General features: G+C 38.5%; 1 protein-coding gene across 2 annotated transcripts in view; it reads left to right on the top strand.

Annotated features, from left to right (window-relative positions):
• The window catches only part of SLC19A2 (solute carrier family 19 member 2), a 32,176-nt gene extending 13,825 nt beyond the window's left edge, over positions 1–18,351 (top strand). Inside the window, exons 3-6 of one of the 2 annotated variants that reach the window (XM_070474341.1) lie at positions 12,165–12,471; positions 13,530–13,722; positions 14,087–14,228; positions 16,390–18,351. In XM_070474341.1, coding sequence (XP_070330442.1) covers positions 12,165–12,471; positions 13,530–13,722; positions 14,087–14,228; positions 16,390–16,518 — 771 coding nt within the window. In that variant the 3' untranslated portion in view covers positions 16,519–18,351. The remainder of the gene's footprint in view (positions 1–12,164; positions 12,472–13,529; positions 13,723–14,086; positions 14,229–16,389) is intronic. The other variant, XM_020874154.2, reaches the window with a different exon arrangement.

The raw sequence follows: 18,351 nt of genomic DNA on the forward strand, positions 1-18,351 counted from the left end.
AAACCCACACCATCAACTAGACAGACTCTGAGTCTATGGAATATACAAAAGGACATTGAGAGTTCCCACAAAGGAAAACACACTAGTTCTGATAGTTGTGTGTGGAGGCGAGAACACACAGGAGCAGGACCAGATTAGAGTCTGAGCTGCCCCCACAGCAGGTCCAGAGACCAGCGCAGTGTTGGAGGGCGTCCTGGGGAGGTGAGGTGGACGGTGACTCCCAGTGAGGGAAAGGACCCTGACGGCAGTGACTCAAGAAAAGCATTTATTATTCTTATGTTTTGACTTGTTCTGTAGTTTCCTTTGGATTTTTTTCTTTTTTCTTTTCCTTCCCCCCTCCCCCATTGTAGCTGTCGATTTTATGGACACCATGAAATCTAATTAAACTTTTTGTTGCGGTCCTTTAATGGACCAGAACCTGGCGGTCCAGAGTTGATAAGAAAGTGAGAGAGAGAGCCGAAGGGAGGGAGGGAGAGAGAAAGAAAGAAGGAAAGAAAGAAAGACACGGGGACCCAAGTTCTGATGGAGCAAAGGTGGTTTAATGATCTTTCTGTGAGTATATATAGGCTGTTGTATAAGGAATTTCTTTCGACAGTGATAAAGATCAGAAAACCAACTGTACAGCAGCCGTTACCAAGGGAACAAGGGATTAACAATGGTCATAAAGTCAGGAGACAATCCATATCTCAAGAAAGAGGATCGAGACTAAGCTGTTTTGTCGTAAGGAGAATGTTTAGACTAAGCTGTTTTGTCGTAAGGAGAATGTTTACTGAAGGAGACCCACGCATGTCTCATCCTATGACCTCAGTCCTGGGGGCGGACTAGTTCCACTAGTTTCTGTTGCAAGAAACTGATAAGAAACAGAGGATTTATGAGAAACAGCATGTAGGAATCCTCCTGTTAAACATTCCCTGACAGCTTTTGAATATTTTTTCTTTTTTTCTATCACACTTTTTATTGTTCTTATAAACCTCTGCCTGTACATTGGGCTTTTGCATTCCTGTAGAGTTTTGCTTTTTTGTTTTTCTTCTTTTTTCCTTTCCTTAATTAAAAATTTTTTAAGTCTATTATTATTTTTTCTATATTTATTCCTTTGTTTGCTTTTCCTACTGTTCTTTTCCCCTTGCAGTTAATCTTTAATGTATATCTACCTATATTTAACTTTGCATATTTATTCTTTCTTTTCTTTCTTTCCTTTCCTGTCAAAATATTTGTTAGTTTTGTTTTCTTTGCTTTATTCCCCACTTGACACCTTGCCTTAGTTTTGTTCTCCAGTTTGTGCTTTAGTTAGTTTTTGTCTTAACTGGTAGATATAATTTTTGGTTTCCTTTGTTTACTGGGTCAGTCTATTGTACTTTATTTTTGTTGGACTGTTTTGATTTTGCTTATGAGTGTATATGTATATTCCATTATTTTAATTATTATTTGCCTGATTTTGTAACTGCCATTTGTCTGGGGTTAATCTTCGGTTTTTCGTTTTGAGGTATTTGTTTTAATCTCATTTAATGCCATAACAAACCACTTGTGGGATCTTCGTTCCTGACCAGAGATCAAGCCCTGAGCCTTTGGAGTGGGAGCACTGACTCCAAGACCCTAGACTCCAGAGAACTAGCCCTGGGGAGCATCACACAGTGAGAACTCTACAAAGGAAACCACCTGAATACAAGACCCAGCATCACCCAACCACCAGTAGCACCCTGTGCAGGATGCCTCATCTAAACAACAAGCAAAAAAAAACTACAAACTGAACTATCAGCAGACAGGATTACCACCTCACTCAGCCTTGCACATCAGAGGAAAAACAAAACAACAATAACAACAAAAAACTCAGCACAAATCTCATCCTATACAAAGCTTATGCAAACCACTGGACCAACCTTAGGAGGGCAGAAACCGAAAGGAAGAAAGAATTCAGCCTTGAACCCTGGGAAAAGGAGACCTCAAATACAATATGTTTAAAAAAATAATAATAAGGAGAAGGCAGAAAAATACTGCACAACTGAAGGAACAAACTAGAAACACAGAAACCCAAATAAATGAAGACGATATAGGCAGACTACCTGAAAAAGAATACCAGAATACTGATAGTGAACGTGAAAGTCGCTCAGTCGTGTCAGACTCTTTGCAACCCTACGGACTGTATAGTCTGTGGAATTCTCCAGGCCAGAATACTGGAGTGGATAGCCTTTCCCTTCTCCAGGGGATCTTACCAATCCATGGATTGAACCCAGGTCTCCCACATTGCAGGCAGATTCTTTACAAGCTGAGCCACAAGGGAAGCCCAAGAATACTGAAGTGGGTAGCCTATCCCTTCTCCAGAGGATCGTCTCGATCCAGGAATCAAACTGGGGTTTCCTGCATTGCAGGTGGATTCTTTACCAACTGAGCTATCAGGGAAGCCCATAGTGATGGTAAAGATGATCAAAAACCTTGAAAACAGAATGGAGAAGATGCAAGAATGAATTAACAAAGACCTAGAGGAATTAAAGAATATACATACAGAGACAAACAGCACAATTATTCAAATTAAGAATACCCTGGAAGGTATCAATAGCAGAATATCTGAAGCAGAAAAGTGAATCAGTGAGCTGGAAGATAAAATGGTGGAAATAACTTCTGAAGAGCAGAATAAAGTAAAAAGAATGAAAAGAACTGAGGATAGTATCAGAGACCTCTGGGACAATATCAAATGTACCAACATTCAAATTATAGGGATTCCAGAAGAAGAAGAGAAGAAGAAAGGGTATGAGAAAATTTTTGAATGATTATAGTTGATAATTTCCCCACACGGAAAGGAAATAGTAAAGTCCAAGAGGCACAGAGTCCCAAACAGGATAAACCCAAGGAGAAACACACCAAGACACATACTAATCAAACTAACAAAGACTAAACACAATGAATATTAAAATCAGCAAGGGAGAAGCAGTAAGTAACATACAAGGGAAACCCCATACATTTAACAACTGATCTTTCTGCAGGCCAGAAGGAAATGACAGGATATATTTAAAGTACTGAAAGGGAAAAATCTACAACCAAGATTACTTTACCTGGCAAGGAACTCATTCAAAATTGAAGGAGAAACCAAAAGCTTTTGACAAGCAAAAGTTAAGAGAATTCAGTACCACTAAACCAGCTTTACAAAAAATGTTAAAGGGACTTATATAGTCAGAAAATACAAAAGAAGAAAAAGTTCTACAAAATCAAACCCAAAAAAACTAAGAAGATGGCAATAGGACCATATATATCAATAATTACTTTAAATGTAAATGGATTAAATTCTCCAACCAAAAGACACAGACTGGCTGAATGGATACAAGCTGTCTACAAGAAACTGACTTTAGACCTAAAGACACATAGACTGAAAGTGAGAGGGTGGAAAAATATATTCCATGCAAGTGAAAAGCAAAGGAAAGCTGGGGTAGCAATCCTCATATCAGACAAAATAGACCTTAAAATATAAAGAATATTATAAGAGATAAGGAAGGACACTACATAATGATCAATCCAAGAGGAAGACATGACAATTGGGAAATACCTATGCACTCATCATAGGAGCTCCTCAATACATAAGACAAACACTAACAGACATAAAAGGAGAAATTGACAGTAACACAACAATAGTAGGAGACTTTTAACACCCCACTCACACCAATGGGCAGATCATCAAAACAGAAAATTAATAAGGAAACACAAGTCTTAAATGATACACTAGATGAGATGGATCTCATTGATGTCTTCAAGACATTCCATCCAAATGCAGAAGAATACACCTTCTTCTCAAGTGCACATGGAACATTCTCCAGGATAGACCACATCTTGGGTCACAAATCAAACCTGAGTAAATTTAAGAAAATTGAAATTGTATCAAGCATCTTTTCTGACCACAACACTATGAAACTGGATATCAATTACACACACAAAAAAAAAACACTGTAAAAAAACACAAACAGATGGAAATTTAAAAAATACGTTTCTAAATAACCAACAGATTACTGAAGAAAGCAAAAGGGAAATCAAAGAAATTTCTAGAAACAAATCACAATGCAAGCACGACAACTCAAAACCTATGGGATGCAGCAAAAGCAGTTCTGAGAGGGAAGTTTAGAGCAATACAATCCTACCTCAAGAAAAACTTCAAATAGACAACCTAACCTTACACCTAAAACTGGAAAAGGAACAAAAAGCCCCCGAAATTAGCAGAAGGAAAGAAATCATAAAGATCTGAGCAGAAATAAGTGAAAAAGAAATAAAAGAAACAGTAGTAAAGATTAATAAAACTAAAAGCTGGTCATTTGAGAAGATAAACAAAATTGACAAACCTTTAGCTAGACTCATGAAGAAAAAAAGAGAGAAGAATCAAATCAACAAAATTAGAAATGAAAAAGGAGAGGTTACAACAGACAATGCAGAAATACAAAGGCTTATAAGAGTCTATTATGAGCAACTATATGGCAATAAAATGGATAACCTGGAAGAAATGGACAGATTCTTAGAAAAGTTCAATCTTTTAAGACTAAACCAGGAAGAAATAGAAATTATGAACAACCTGATTACAAGCACTGAAATGGAAGCTGTGGTCAAAAATCTCCCACAAAACAAAAGCTCAGGACCAGATGGCTTCACAGGAGAATTCTGTCAAACATTTAGAGAAGAGCTAATACCTGTCCTTCTAAAACTGTTTCAAAATATTGCAGAGGAAGGAACACTTCCAAACTCATTCTACAAGGCCACCATCACCGTGCTATCAAAACCAAAGACGACACAAAAAAGAAAATTACAGGCTAGTGTCACTGATGAACATAGATGCAAAAATCCTCAACAGAATTTTATGCAAATAGAATTCATCAACACATCAAAATGCTTATACATGTTGATCAATTTGGGTTTATTCCAGGGTTGCAAGGATTCTTCAATATGTGCAAAACAATCAGTGTGATACATCATATTAACAAATTGAAAGATAAAAATCATATGATCATCTCAATAGATGCAGAAAAAACCTTTGACAAAATTCAGCACCCATTTATGATTAAAAACCCTTCAAAAAATGGGCATAGAAGCAACCTACCTCAACATAGTAAAGGCCATATATGACAAGCCTACAGCAAACATTATTCTCCGTGGTGGAAAAACTGAAAGCATTCCCCCCTAAGATCCCCCTAAGAGTGTCCACTTTCACCACTACATAGTTCTGGAAGTCCTGGCTACAGCAATCAGAGAAGAAAAAGAAATGAATCCAGATCGGAAAAGAAGTAAAGCTCTCACTTTACTCACTTTACAGATGACATGATACTGTACATAGAAAACCCTAAAAACAGTATCAGGAAATTACTAGAGCTAATCATTGAATTTAGCAAAGTCTCAGGATACAAAATCAATACACAGAAATCACTTGCATTTCTATATACTAACAATGAAAAAATCAGAAAAATTAAGGAGTCAGTCCCATTCACCATTGCAACAAAAAGAATAAAATATCTAGGAATAAATTTACCTAAGGAGAGAAAAGAACTGTACACAGAAAATTATAAGACACTGATGAAAGAAATCAAAGACGACATAAACAGATGGAGAGATATTTCATGTTCCTGGAACATGGAAGAATCAATATTTTGAAAATGACTATACTACCAAATGAAATCTATAGATTCAGTGCAGTCGCTATAAAATTACCCATGGCGTTTTTCATAGAACTAGAACAAAAAATTACAGAATTCACATGGAAACACAGAGGACCCCAAATAGCCAAAGCAGTCTTGAGAAAGAAGAATGGAACTGGAGGAATCAACCTTCCTGACTTCAGATTATACTATAAAGCTACAGTCATCAAGACAGTATGGTACTGGCACAAAAACAGAAATATAGGCAAATGGAACAAGATAGAAAGCCCAGAAATAAACCCATGCACATATGGGTACCTTATTTTTGACAAAGGAGGCAAGAATATACAATGAGGCAAAGACAGCCTCTTCAATAAATGGTGCTGGGAACACTGGATAACTACTTGTAAAAGAATGAAATTAGAAGACATCCTAACACCATACACAAAGATAAACTCAAATGGATTAAAGATCTAAATATAAGACCAGTAACCTTAAAACTCTTAGAGGAAAATAAAAAACACTCAATGACAGAAATTAAAATGATCTCTGACCCGCCTCATAGAGTAATGGAAATAAAACCAAAAGTAAACAAGTGGGACCTGATTAAACTTAAAAGCTTTTGCACAGAAAAGGAAGCTATAAGCAAGGTGAAAAGACAGCCCTCAGAATGGGAGAAAATAGTAGTAAATGTAACAATTGACAGGATTAATTTCCAAAATATACAAGTGGCTCATACAACTCAATACCAGAAAGACAAACAACCCAATCAAAAAGTGGGAAAAAGACCTCAATAGACACTTCTCCAAAGAAGACATACAGATGGCTGACAAATACATGAAAAAGTGCTCAATTTCGCTCATTATTAGAGAAATGCAAATCAAAACTACAATGTGTGAGGTGTGTTGTGAGATATTTAGTTGATATATATCTAGCTATTACAATAGCTGGAACATGGAAGCAATCTAGATGTCCATCGGCAGATGAATGGATAAAGAAATGTGTGTGGTGTGAGATATCACCTCACACCAGTCAGAATGGCCATGATCAAAAAGTCTACAAACAAGAAATGCTGGAGAGGGTGAGGAGAAAAGGGAACACTCTTGCACTCTTGGTGGGAATGTAAATTGATACAGCCACTATGGAAGACAGTGTGGAGATCCTTAGAAGACTAGGAATAAAACCAGTGTATGACCCAGCAATCCCACTCCTAGGCATATACCCTGGGGAAACCAAAATTGAAAAAGACACATGTATCCCATTGTTCATTACAGCACTATTTATAATAGCTAGAACAAGGAAGCAACCTAGATGTCCACTGATAGATGAATGGATAAAGAAAGTGGTTTTAGATACATACAATGGATTATTACCCATAAAAAGGAACACATTTGAGTCAGTTCTAATAAGGTGGATGAACCTAGAACCTATTATACACTGTGAAGTAAGTCAGAAAGAGAAAGTTAAATACCATATTCTAACACATATATATGGAATCTAGAAAAGTGAAAGTGAAAGTCGCTCAGTCGTGTTCAACTCTTTGTGACCCCATGGACTATACAGTCCATGGAATTCTCCAGGCCAGGATACTGGAGTGGGTAGCCTTCCCCTTCTCCAGGAGATCTTCCCAATCCAGGGATCGAACCCAGGTCTCCCGCATTACAGGTGGATTCTGTACCAGCAGAGCCACCAGTGAAGCCCAGGAATGCTGGAGTGGGAGCCTGTCCCTTCTCCAGCGGATCTTCCTGACCCAGGAATTGAACCGGGGTCTCCTGCATTGCAGGTGGATTCTTTACCAACTGAGCTGTGAGGGAAGCCCTAGAAAAATGGTACCAAAGAATTTATTTGCAGGGCAGAAGTGGAGAAAGTGACATAGAGAATGGACTTATGGACATGGGGAGAGGGGAGGAGACGGTGAGATGTATGGAGAGAGAGTAATACGGAAACTTACATTACCATGTGTAAAATAGATAGCCAATGGGAATTTGCTGTATGTCTTAGGAAACTCAAACAGGGGCTCTCTTTATCAACCTAGAGGGGTAGAATGGGGAGGAAGATGGGAGGGAGGTTCAAAAGGGAGGTTCAAAAAGCCATGTATACCTGTGGCTGATTCATGTTGAGGTTTGACAGAAAACAACAAATTCTGTAAAGCAATTATCCTTCAATTAAGAAAAAAAAAAGTGCCACTATCTCCCTACAGATGAGGGAACAGAAGCTTACATTAAGTATCTTACCCAAAGGCACCTAGAAAGTGGCAGTCAAAATGTCCATCCCAGACCTAGCTGACTCCTAAAACCACTACAGTAGAGACTCCCTTGTTGCAGAGTAGTAACTTCTCAAGCTTAAAAAAAAGGCTTCAAAACCTTCAAATAAAATCTGAAATTAGATGCGCCATGGGGAGTTCCCTGGTGGCTTAGTGGTTAGGATTCTTGGCTTTCACTGTTGCGGCCCATGTTCAAACCCTGGTTAGAGAACTGAGATCCCACAAACCATGTGGTGCAGCCAAAAAAAAAAAAAAAAAAAAAAATGCCTATGTGATAAACAAGTGAAATTGAGCTGAGGGATGGTGTGAATAGGCAGAACTATGAAATATTGCATGATCCTACTCTGGTGAGATTATCGTAGCATTTTAGGGAGAAGATGGCCTTTATTTACTTAATTTTAACAGTCACCTCTTAAAATATATGGCTAATAAACATTTTAAGATGAAAAAGAAAATCTATACTGATTTTATTTAGAAGATTCATACTTAATTTTTAAGTAAACAATACAGAAAACTACATAAAAGGAAGTCATCTGAACTGCTGGGTGCAAAGATTACCACTGTTAATATTTTATTGCCCTTTCTAAACATTGCTGTTGTATGTATTATTCATTTTATAGTAAACAAAAGTATAATCTACATGTTTTATAACTTTGTTTTTTTACTCATTGTTAATATAATACTCACCTTTCTATGTCTTTTTATGTCAGAATAGCTTTCAGAATCCAAAGAATTGAAGCCATAATGGTAAAAATGACTGGTGGGAGATTTGTGTTGGGCAAGACTCTGCCTTTCCCACCAGGTTGGCCCTGAGTGCTAAAAGCTGGAATCAGAGAGACTTGTGTGAGGGACAGAGTTTGTCTTTTGACCTTTTCTACTTTTCCCCCCTCATTTGTGGTCACAGCGTTTCCCTGATTGTCTCCAGTTGGACCCCTGCCAAGATATGCCTGAGTTGGGATGGAGGGGAGGATGTGTAGCCCCTCCCTTCTGCAGCTTAATGCCCTTGAAACTTAGATAGGTGTCATCCCCCCTGAAAAAGAGCAGCCAAAGGCAGATCTCTGTGCCAGCTCTTAACAGGTCTCCAGTGCTTCACTTTCAGGCTTATGAACTAGGGCACTATGAGAGACCAGACTGAGCCAAGAATGAGTATTCCTAGGATAAGATAAGTGCACAGCAGGCCAGAGCAGGAAAGTGTGTCCCAGAAGCCTTTCCTGTTGGAAGAGAACTCTATCATTGCTGACTCATAAACACACCTCAAAAGTGCCACCTTCTGTCCTTTTGTTCTTGTTTCCTTTGAATGTTGTCCATCAGTATTGCTCTATTCTAATCTTGTGTCTCCCAAAGTGTGTCTCAAACATTCTTCCATGATATATATTTGGTTCCTTTCCTTGAAACTAGGTGTACTTTTATCTGTCCCTCATTGTATACATTTTAACCATTTTGGATGGTGAAATATCAATAGCTGAGGAAATAATGATAGTCTTAGTTTCATCATAAAAAAATTGTTCACTGTTTACAGCAAGAATTAGGATTGTGTCCTTCAAAAGCACTTAACAGAAGACTTACTCTTGAAAATTTCCATCCTTGGTTGATTACAGACAAATCTCCTTCTGCATATATACAACTGAGCTAAGAAAAGAGTAATTATTTAACTTGATATTGTAAATATCAACTATAACTATTAAAAGGTTCTGTTTAAAGAGAAGGGACTACACAGAAATTAACATAAAATGACTTGGAGTTGAATATAAAACCTGAAACCATAAAAATGCTTAGATGGAAACATAAGTGATAAACTTGACATCTGTCTTGGCAATGATTTTTTTTTAATTTGGTAACAAAAGCAAAAAATAAGTGGGACAGCATCAAACTAAGAAGCTTCTGCATGCCAAAGAAAAATATCAACCAAATGAACACCAAAACCACAAGGAGCTATCACCTCACACCTGTTAGGATGGTTATTTTCAAAAAAATAAGAAATGTGTAGGTATGGAGAAAAGGAATCCCTTTTGCACTGTTGGTGGAAATGTAAATTGGTGCTGTCACTATGAAAAACTGTGTGAAAGTTCCTAGAAAAATTAAAACTCGAGCTACCACAAGATCCAACAGTTCTACTCCTGGCTACATATCCAAAGAAAATGGAAGCACTAACTCAAAAAGATACACCTACCAGTTCATTGCAGCACTGTTTATAATAGCCAAGATGTGAATAGAACCTAAGTGTCCAAGAGTGGATGAATGGGTAAAGAAAATGTGGTATACTCACATATATACACACATGGGAACATTATACAGCCACAGAAAAACAAATGAGGTCTTGCTATTTGCAACAACGTGGATGGACTTGGATGGATGCTAAGTGAAGTAAGACACACAAAAATATTGGGTTGGGCAAAAAATTTGTATGGAAAAATCTGAACAAACCTTTGGCCAACCCAATATCATATGATTGCATTTATATTTGGAAATTAAAAACAAAAAAAATCTCAAGCTCATAAATACAGAGAATAGATTGGTGGTCGCCAGAGGCAGGAGCTAGGGGATAAGCAAATGGGTAAAGAAAGGGGAGTCAAAATGTTCTAAGTCCTAGTTGTAACTAAGTTGTGAGGATGTAATGTACAGTATGGTTATTATAGTAAGTAATACTGTATTGTTTATTTGAAAGTTGCTAGATCTCAAAATTCTCATCACAAGAAAAAAATTACAGCTATGTACGGTGACAGATATTGACTATACTTATTGTGGTGATCATTTCACAATGTGTACAAATACATAATCATTTTGTTACACACCCAGAACTAATACAGTGTCGAAGGTCAGTTATACCTCAATTTTTTCAAATAAAGGAAGTTTCATCTTCAAGACTGGCTTCCCCGGTGGCTCAGTGGTAAAGAATCCGCCTGCAATGCAGGAGATGCAGGTTTGATTCCTGGGTCAGGAAGGCCCCCTAGAGGAGGGGATGGCAACCCTAATTGCCTTTTCAGTATTCTTGCTGAGAAAACCCCCGTGGACAGGGGAGCCTGGTGGGCTACAGTACCTAGGGCCGCAGGGAGGCGGACACAACCCTCAGTCTCTGATGCAACTGAGTAGCAGCAGCTTGTGCAAGACGTGGCCGCCAGCCAACTAGCAGGTTGAATCATGCTGCTGCCATCCATGCAAATAATCTATAACAGGGCTTCTGTCTCACATCCTTCCTCTTGAATGCTGCTTCATAGTTAGCTTCCTCTTGGTCTCTGGATTCTCTCATTTTGCCTACCTGTGTTAGCTGCAAAATTTCCTATATTCTGAGCAAGGTTCCGAACTTAATGGCAACTTTTGGTAGATTGACCTTTGATATGATTGGAGTTGGCCCAAAAGTTTGTATGAAAAAAACCGAAATGGGTAAAGGGGAGTCGAAAGGTACTGAGTTCTAGTTATAAATAAGTTGTGGGGATGTAATGTATAGCATGCTGACTGTAGTTAGTAATACTGTATTGCATATTTGAGTATGGTGTCTGGACTCTCACACTGACTTTGTGACATAGTCCAGGGATAATGGAACATGGCTCAGTCATATTTTGATTGACTCAGTTACATGCATAATAGCTTTGTTACTTCATTATTATAGTGATGTTTCCTGTACAAACTGGGGGAAAAAACATAAGGGAGAAAATTAAAATCACTGATTACCCCCTCACTCAGAGAGAACTGCTGCTAATATTTTGGTTTAATTTTTCCTAAGACTTGTGTTTTAACCATTATCTTTCAGTGAATCTGATAGGTTCTCATTCATGAACTCTATCTGAACAGTGACTTACTGGTGGATGTTAAGTCACTTCAGTCATGTCTGACTCGTTGCCACGCCATGCACTGTAGCCTACTGGGATTACTAATGATTGTTTATTCTTAATGCTGCTTGCCCCTGTGTGGGAAGATGTGGAATGTCATCTCCCTTTGACTGACGTCTGCAGTCTCTGACCATCTCTCTACCTTCGTTTTGTAAACAATGTATCATTTGCTGGAGGTACTAATGCATATAGAACATTTAAAGCAAAATATATTTTTCTCCAAGAGGGAATAAATGTAATTGCTAAGAAGTTCATATATATATATATATATACACACATATATACATATATGTATACATACATACACACACACGTGTATATATAAACACATATGGACATGAGTTGAGCACACTCAGGGAGGTAGCGAAGGACAGGGAAGCCTGGCGTGCTGGAATCCATGGGGCTGCAAAGAGTCGGACACAACTAAGCAATTGAACAACAACACATATGAAAGAAGCAATTGGTTTTCTCGAGGAAACAGAAAAGAGTCTGCTGAATAGCAAGTTGAGTCTGCACACAGCTTTCTGCCCAGCTGCCTCCTTGCCTTTCTCCGGGCAGGAAGCCGCGCCAGGCCGCCTCCTCGTGCTGAAGGTCCTGTGGAGTGACTTCCTGCTCTGCTACTCCTCCCGGCCTCTGCTCTGCTGGTCTGTGTGGTGGGCCCTCTCCACCTGCGGCTATTTCCAGGTCGTGAACTACGCACAGGGCCTGTGGGAGCAGGTGATGCCTTCGCGCCATGCTGCCATCTACAACGGCGGCGTGGAGGCCGTTTCAACCTTACTGGGTAAGCGGTGCTGGGCGGTAGGGCGGGCGGGTGGGGAGAGTCCTCTGGTAGTTTAGCTGGCCATGATCAGAGTTTCCCTCCCCTCTCAAGTTTGAAGTCACCCCAAAGATGGTTTGTTTACTCTGTTCACTCTGATTTTATCCTTAGGATGACAGTTCAGAAGTGTACATTCAGGGGGGACTGTGATAACAAACTTGAGTTCTTTATAACCTTTGGGAAACCTAATGTAAGGATCCTGTAAATTGTTTTCTTACCCAGGTTTCCTTTATCTCTGATTGACTGCGTGCTTTTGCCATGTGTGAAACTTCGAGCAGCACTGTTCAGTACTTTAACAATAGTAGCTAGTATATGTTGTGTTGCAGGTGCTGTTCTAAAGACTTTATGTATATTAACACCATCCTCACAGAATTCCTTTGTTGCAGTTATTACCCCCATTTTCCAATTAAGGAAGCTGTTGAAAGATATGTTAATCACTTACCCAAGGTCATATAGATGGTCAGTGGTAAAGTCGAGGTTTGAACTCGGAGCCTATGTCCTTGGCCATTAGCATCTGTTGTTCCTTTCTAATTTGTTGATCCACCTCATAGGTCTTAGAAGATCATACAGGACTTCTGTGAACACTTTTAACTGTGACCAGCACTTAGAAAGCACTCCATACCATTTAGCTCTCATTATCCTCATCATTGTCATTTGACCACGTAATGAACTGCCCCTCAGATGGGAGGAGAGATCAACCACCTGCCATGTTGCCAAGCTACAGGCAGGATGGTTCTCTTTGACTCTTGCCTCTGCCTCCATCTCAGTAGCTCTCCCTTAGCAGCACTCCTGGTTCTGTGTCCTCCTTTTCCATCTCATTACCCACTGCCCTGATTCAGGCTCTCATCATCTCTCTGGTCCAAAAATCTCTGCCTAACTTTCAAGGGCCTCCATAATCTTGAGCTACCCTGGTTATAAATTTAAAGAGCTTAAAATATCATCATCTAAGGTAAATTTTTCACTTAGTGAAATAGTACTTGTTTAGCAAAATGAGTAATTGCTTTTCTGTTTTTGTTTTGTAGGTGCTGTTGCAGTGTTTGCAGTCGGTTACATAAAAATATCCTGGTCCACTTGGGGAGAACTGGCATTGTCTCTGTTCTCTCTCCTGATTGCTGCTGCAGTGTATATCATGGACACTGTGGGTAACATTTGGGTGTGCTACGCATCCTACGTTGTCTTCAGAATCATCTACATGTTACTCATCACGATAGCAACGTATGTATTTCGATTCAAAGAAGCATTAGGAAGAGCTGTAACAGGATTAATTTTTTGGTTTCTTTACAAATTAAATTTACTGGTTCAAGAGCAAATGGGAGGAAGCATTATACCATAAGTGCATTATCAGTTTTTCTTTTGAGGAAGCATTTAGGCAAGTTTCATTTATTTCCTTGTTCATGTTTCTACTGTTTTCAGACATTTGCATGAGGTTTACATCATTTAGCAAAAGAATACTCTTCACTTGGTTGGGAAGGGAATTGACAGTAGAAAAGTATGGGCTACTTTTCACATTTGGAATAAAAAAATGTAACTATCCTTGAAGTAATTCTTATCTATGCTTTCTTTTTATTTATTTTTTAAGTTTTCAGATTGCTGCAAACCTTAGCATGGAGCGCTATGCCCTAGTGTTTGGTGTAAATACCTTCATTGCCTTAGCACTGCAGACTCTGCTCACTCTAATTGTGGTAGATGCCAGTGGCCTTGGCTTGGAAATTACCACTCAGGTAAGGTCTGTTTCAATACTGAAGATGTTATGGGTTGATCAGGGTAACAGAAGTGGAGCATGCTTCAGGGAAACAAATTCAAACACTATAGACAGATAGAAAATTGAAAGTAAAAGTGTTCTTTCCTTCCTTCAGTTATCCCCCACCCTTAGTTCCTTTCTACCAGGAGGATGCTGAGACCATCATCTCTTTGATGAGGCCTTAGACATTTCTAAGTGTGATTATCCAGCCTTGTGGAGCTGAGAGGTAGTGTTGGTTCCATCTGGACCTAGACCTTCTGCTTCCTCACCCATTGTTTCCCTCCATTTTTAATTCTGTGCCTGGAATACTGTATCCCATGTTTAAGATGCCTGCTTCACTTGAGAGCTCTCTGAGTCTCCTCCCTTCTTTAAACAGCCCCCACCCAAATACCAAGGTAATGACTTGCTATTGATGACTAGCATTACACATGACCTATTGAGAAAACACCTGTACAAACACCCAGAGACAGTGTGAATACGTTTATTCACTCTGGAATTGTATAGTTGTATATGGCTTCATTCATTGTGAGTTGTAAATAGGGCTTGGGATGTACTTTAGCAAAATGGGCAATTGAATCAAAAAGTGCCTACCCCAGCTCACCTCAGCTCAAAAGATTCTATCTCCATTGTTCTTCCCACTTATGTATTAGTTTTCCTAGAATACAAATACCTGATATGTAGCAGTAATTAACTTTGTTTTTACCGAGGAGATCTAAAAGAGGAACAATAATGTGTGTTGGGTGCCTTCTGTGTGCCAGGTACTTTATATAGAATTTTGCAGGGTTGCTGTCAGGATTAGAGGTCAAGAAAATGAATCTGAGAGATGTGTTGTTTAAGGTCATGGTCAATAATAGTATGGCAGAACCAGGATTCAAAGCAACATCTGACTCAGAAACCTAGGCATCTCCCTCTGCAATATGCTGCCTCAGAAAAGGGTAGGGGAAAGGTGGATAGAGCAGAGGAATGGGAGCTTATTACTGTCTTTTAAGTAATTATGACTTATGTGTTTCCCAGTTACTACCTGCAATAAAAATGTCAGGAAGACCTCTCAAGGGTTAAGTGCTTTCATTTGGGATGGAGGGTAGGAGAGTAAGTGCTTGTCATATCGCTACAGAAGTGGTGGGTTTAAATGTATGGAATAATAATTTTGTGGGCTATGCTCAAACTCGTGACCGCCATGATTAATTAACCGATTTCCTATAGGAAAATGTATCCAAATTTTAAAGGACTTGGCTCAGAGGGTTAGGCTTCCCAGGTGGCGCTAATGTTAAAGAAGTCCTCTCCTGCCAGTGCAGGAGACTTAAGAGAAGTGAGTTCGATCCCTGGGTCAGGAAGATCCCCTGGAGAAGGAATTGGCAACCCACTCCAGTGTTCTTTCCTGGAGCGCCCCATGGACAGAGCCTGGTGGGCTACAGTCCATGGGGTCGTGAAGGGTCAGACATGACTGAAGCAACTTAGCATGCACGCAGAGAGGGTTAGAGCGGCATGCTTACTGGATCCATGAACCAGCTTATCAGTATTTAGTAAGTTATTTTAATAATGATGATGATAAATCATATAATCACATTAAAAAATGGCTTACAGAAGATTCTTATAAAAAGTTATCTTACAATGGTATATAGTTGACCTTCTACTGCCCTCTTCTGGGAAAGAGTGGAAATTCTTGATCTTCAGAATTTGGCCTCATATCAGCTTGAGTTAGTTGACTTGAGGATAGAGACCAGGATTCATTTAGAACAGCAACAAAAATGAAAACCAGTAATATTAACAGTATTAGCATTGTGTCAATAAACATTTACATACAGAATCCCATTCCTTCCCAACAACTCTGTAATCAGGATGTATTATGAATTACAAAATGGGTTGTAAATGAAGCTGAGGCTCAGGCACTGAGTCTGCATCCAGGCCACACAGCTGGTAAGTGGGTAGTCGGGATTGGCACCCGGGCAGTCAGGCGTCAGTGTCGCCATGCTGTCCTTCCTCGTATCCTCAGTGCCTGGCACGTTGTGTAAGCACACGGTGCTTTTTGAAATTGTATTGAGGAACTGAACATTTCTTTAATGATAGTGTTCACATATATGTAATAGAAGAGCTGACCTTCTAGTGGATAATTCTGTAAATTACTTCTTCCCCCCCTTTAGTTCTTCATCTATGCTGGTTACTTTGCACTCATCGCTCTGGTTTTCCTGGCTAACGGTACAATCAGTATTGTGAAGAAATATAGAAAGCAAGAAGATCCAGAATCAAGTTCTCAAGTGGCCCCCTCATAACATACTGCAAATGAGCTTCATATTGCAAGAATTCTGCACAACCGCTGTGACCGGATATATTTAATTTTTTAAAGTGTAGACACATATTTATGAGTATGCATTTCATGACTTCAAAGCAGCCAGTTGACTATACCTTGTCTTCCCAGAGTAACAATACAGTTGAGAAATGAAGTATTTGGAATACTTACGAGAGCCAATTTAACAATGCGTTTTTCCTGCTTCAAAAGTGAACTTGCTTTTGAAAACCAAGAATCAAGCGCAGTCAGGCAGCACATGGTAATGTACACATGCTCACAAGTGAGTTTGGTGTTTCACAGGTCAAGTATTCTACTTCTGTGTCTGATTAGCCAGATGCTTGGCCTGTTGGGACCAGGGTTTCACAGGCCACAGGATGTTACAGTCAGAATCAAAATAGTGTTCTAATAGCATCTGCCTTTGTTCAACTTAGTTCTCATGTCCTTGTTACTCATGTGCATTTGTTTCTACAGATGACAGCATTTGCCCTGGTTTGGTGTTCTATAAAGAATATGTGTTAATTCTGAGTTATCTTTAAAAATTCATTGTGTAAATACTCTCACTGCCCATCTTGACTGTTATGTATTTGTGTTGATTTTTCTTAGAAGTGTATTTTTACATTATTCATATGCTTCCCAGAGAAGCTAATTTAGTTAAAAAATAAGGCAAGTTTTGAGGCCTACTAATAATATAAGTGACCTAATCAGAAAACTTAAGGTAGGTTTACTTGTCTTTTATTCTTCGGTATGAAGGACTATTAATTTTATGATGAAAATTTACTAAGTGGGCTAAAGGCATAACTAGTCCATTTTGTATCTGCATTCCCTTTTATCGCCAAAATAAAATGGGAAAGTCTTCTCTTAAAATACCTTCATGTCCATTTATGGCATTTATATTATTTGTCCTTCTTATCCAAGATAAAGGTGTCATTAACTGTTGGATTATTCCAAGGTCTTTTTCACAAACTGAGCCACTTTATTTTGGTGGGACAGGAACTAGGATGGACTTGTTCCTGCATTTTGTATATTAAATTTGCTTTTGTTTCTAAAGGTGGATCATCTTAAATATCTGCTTAAAATAAGAATTGCTGTTGATTCCATTTCCAAGTTACTTGAAAAATGTTATTATGTGTACATTTAATTGGGAAATTAGTCTACCAAGTGACTGCTAGCATATATGAGACATAACTATTTTAAAGCCAATTTTGTTGCCTTAACTTAAAAAAAAAAACCTAGGTCAACTTTTTTAGAATGACATAGGTAAATACTGAATAGTAATGTCAAGATTCCAAAACTGACATATTCATTTATGTAAGCAAGAATTTAAGAAGCAAATGAATGAGGATAAGAATAAGTCATTTTCCAGTCACCTTCCTTTCTGAATAAGAGAAAGGAGAAGAGCATTAGCTAAGGAAGGAAAAAGGAAGTGATATCATAAACAGCAACCTCAGTTTTGCATTTTGTCTTTATTTTGCTACATAGGGAATGTATACTCAGAAACAAGCAGAAAAATGATATTTGAGGAATTTAATTTTTTTAATAAAATAGACTGTGGCACAATCAAACTATTCATGTAACTAAAACAGTATTTCCCTGGAATTTAAGTCACAGTTTGTTGTATACAATCAGAGCTTTTACTTATTTAAGAGAATAATAAGTTTGTATCTTGGTGTGTGTGGTACTATTTGTAGAATGCTGAACCCAGTTTGCAAGTTGTACTGTATGTGGTTTTGGAAAGAAGTGCAAATAATTTGTTGTACTTTTTATTCAATACTGTATAGATTATACAATTATTTTTTATTAAATATTTTACAGTATA

The sequence above is a fragment of the Odocoileus virginianus genome, chromosome 11 (assembly GCF_023699985.2).
Source record: "Odocoileus virginianus isolate 20LAN1187 ecotype Illinois chromosome 11, Ovbor_1.2, whole genome shotgun sequence".
NCBI lineage: Eukaryota > Metazoa > Chordata > Mammalia > Artiodactyla > Cervidae > Odocoileus > Odocoileus virginianus.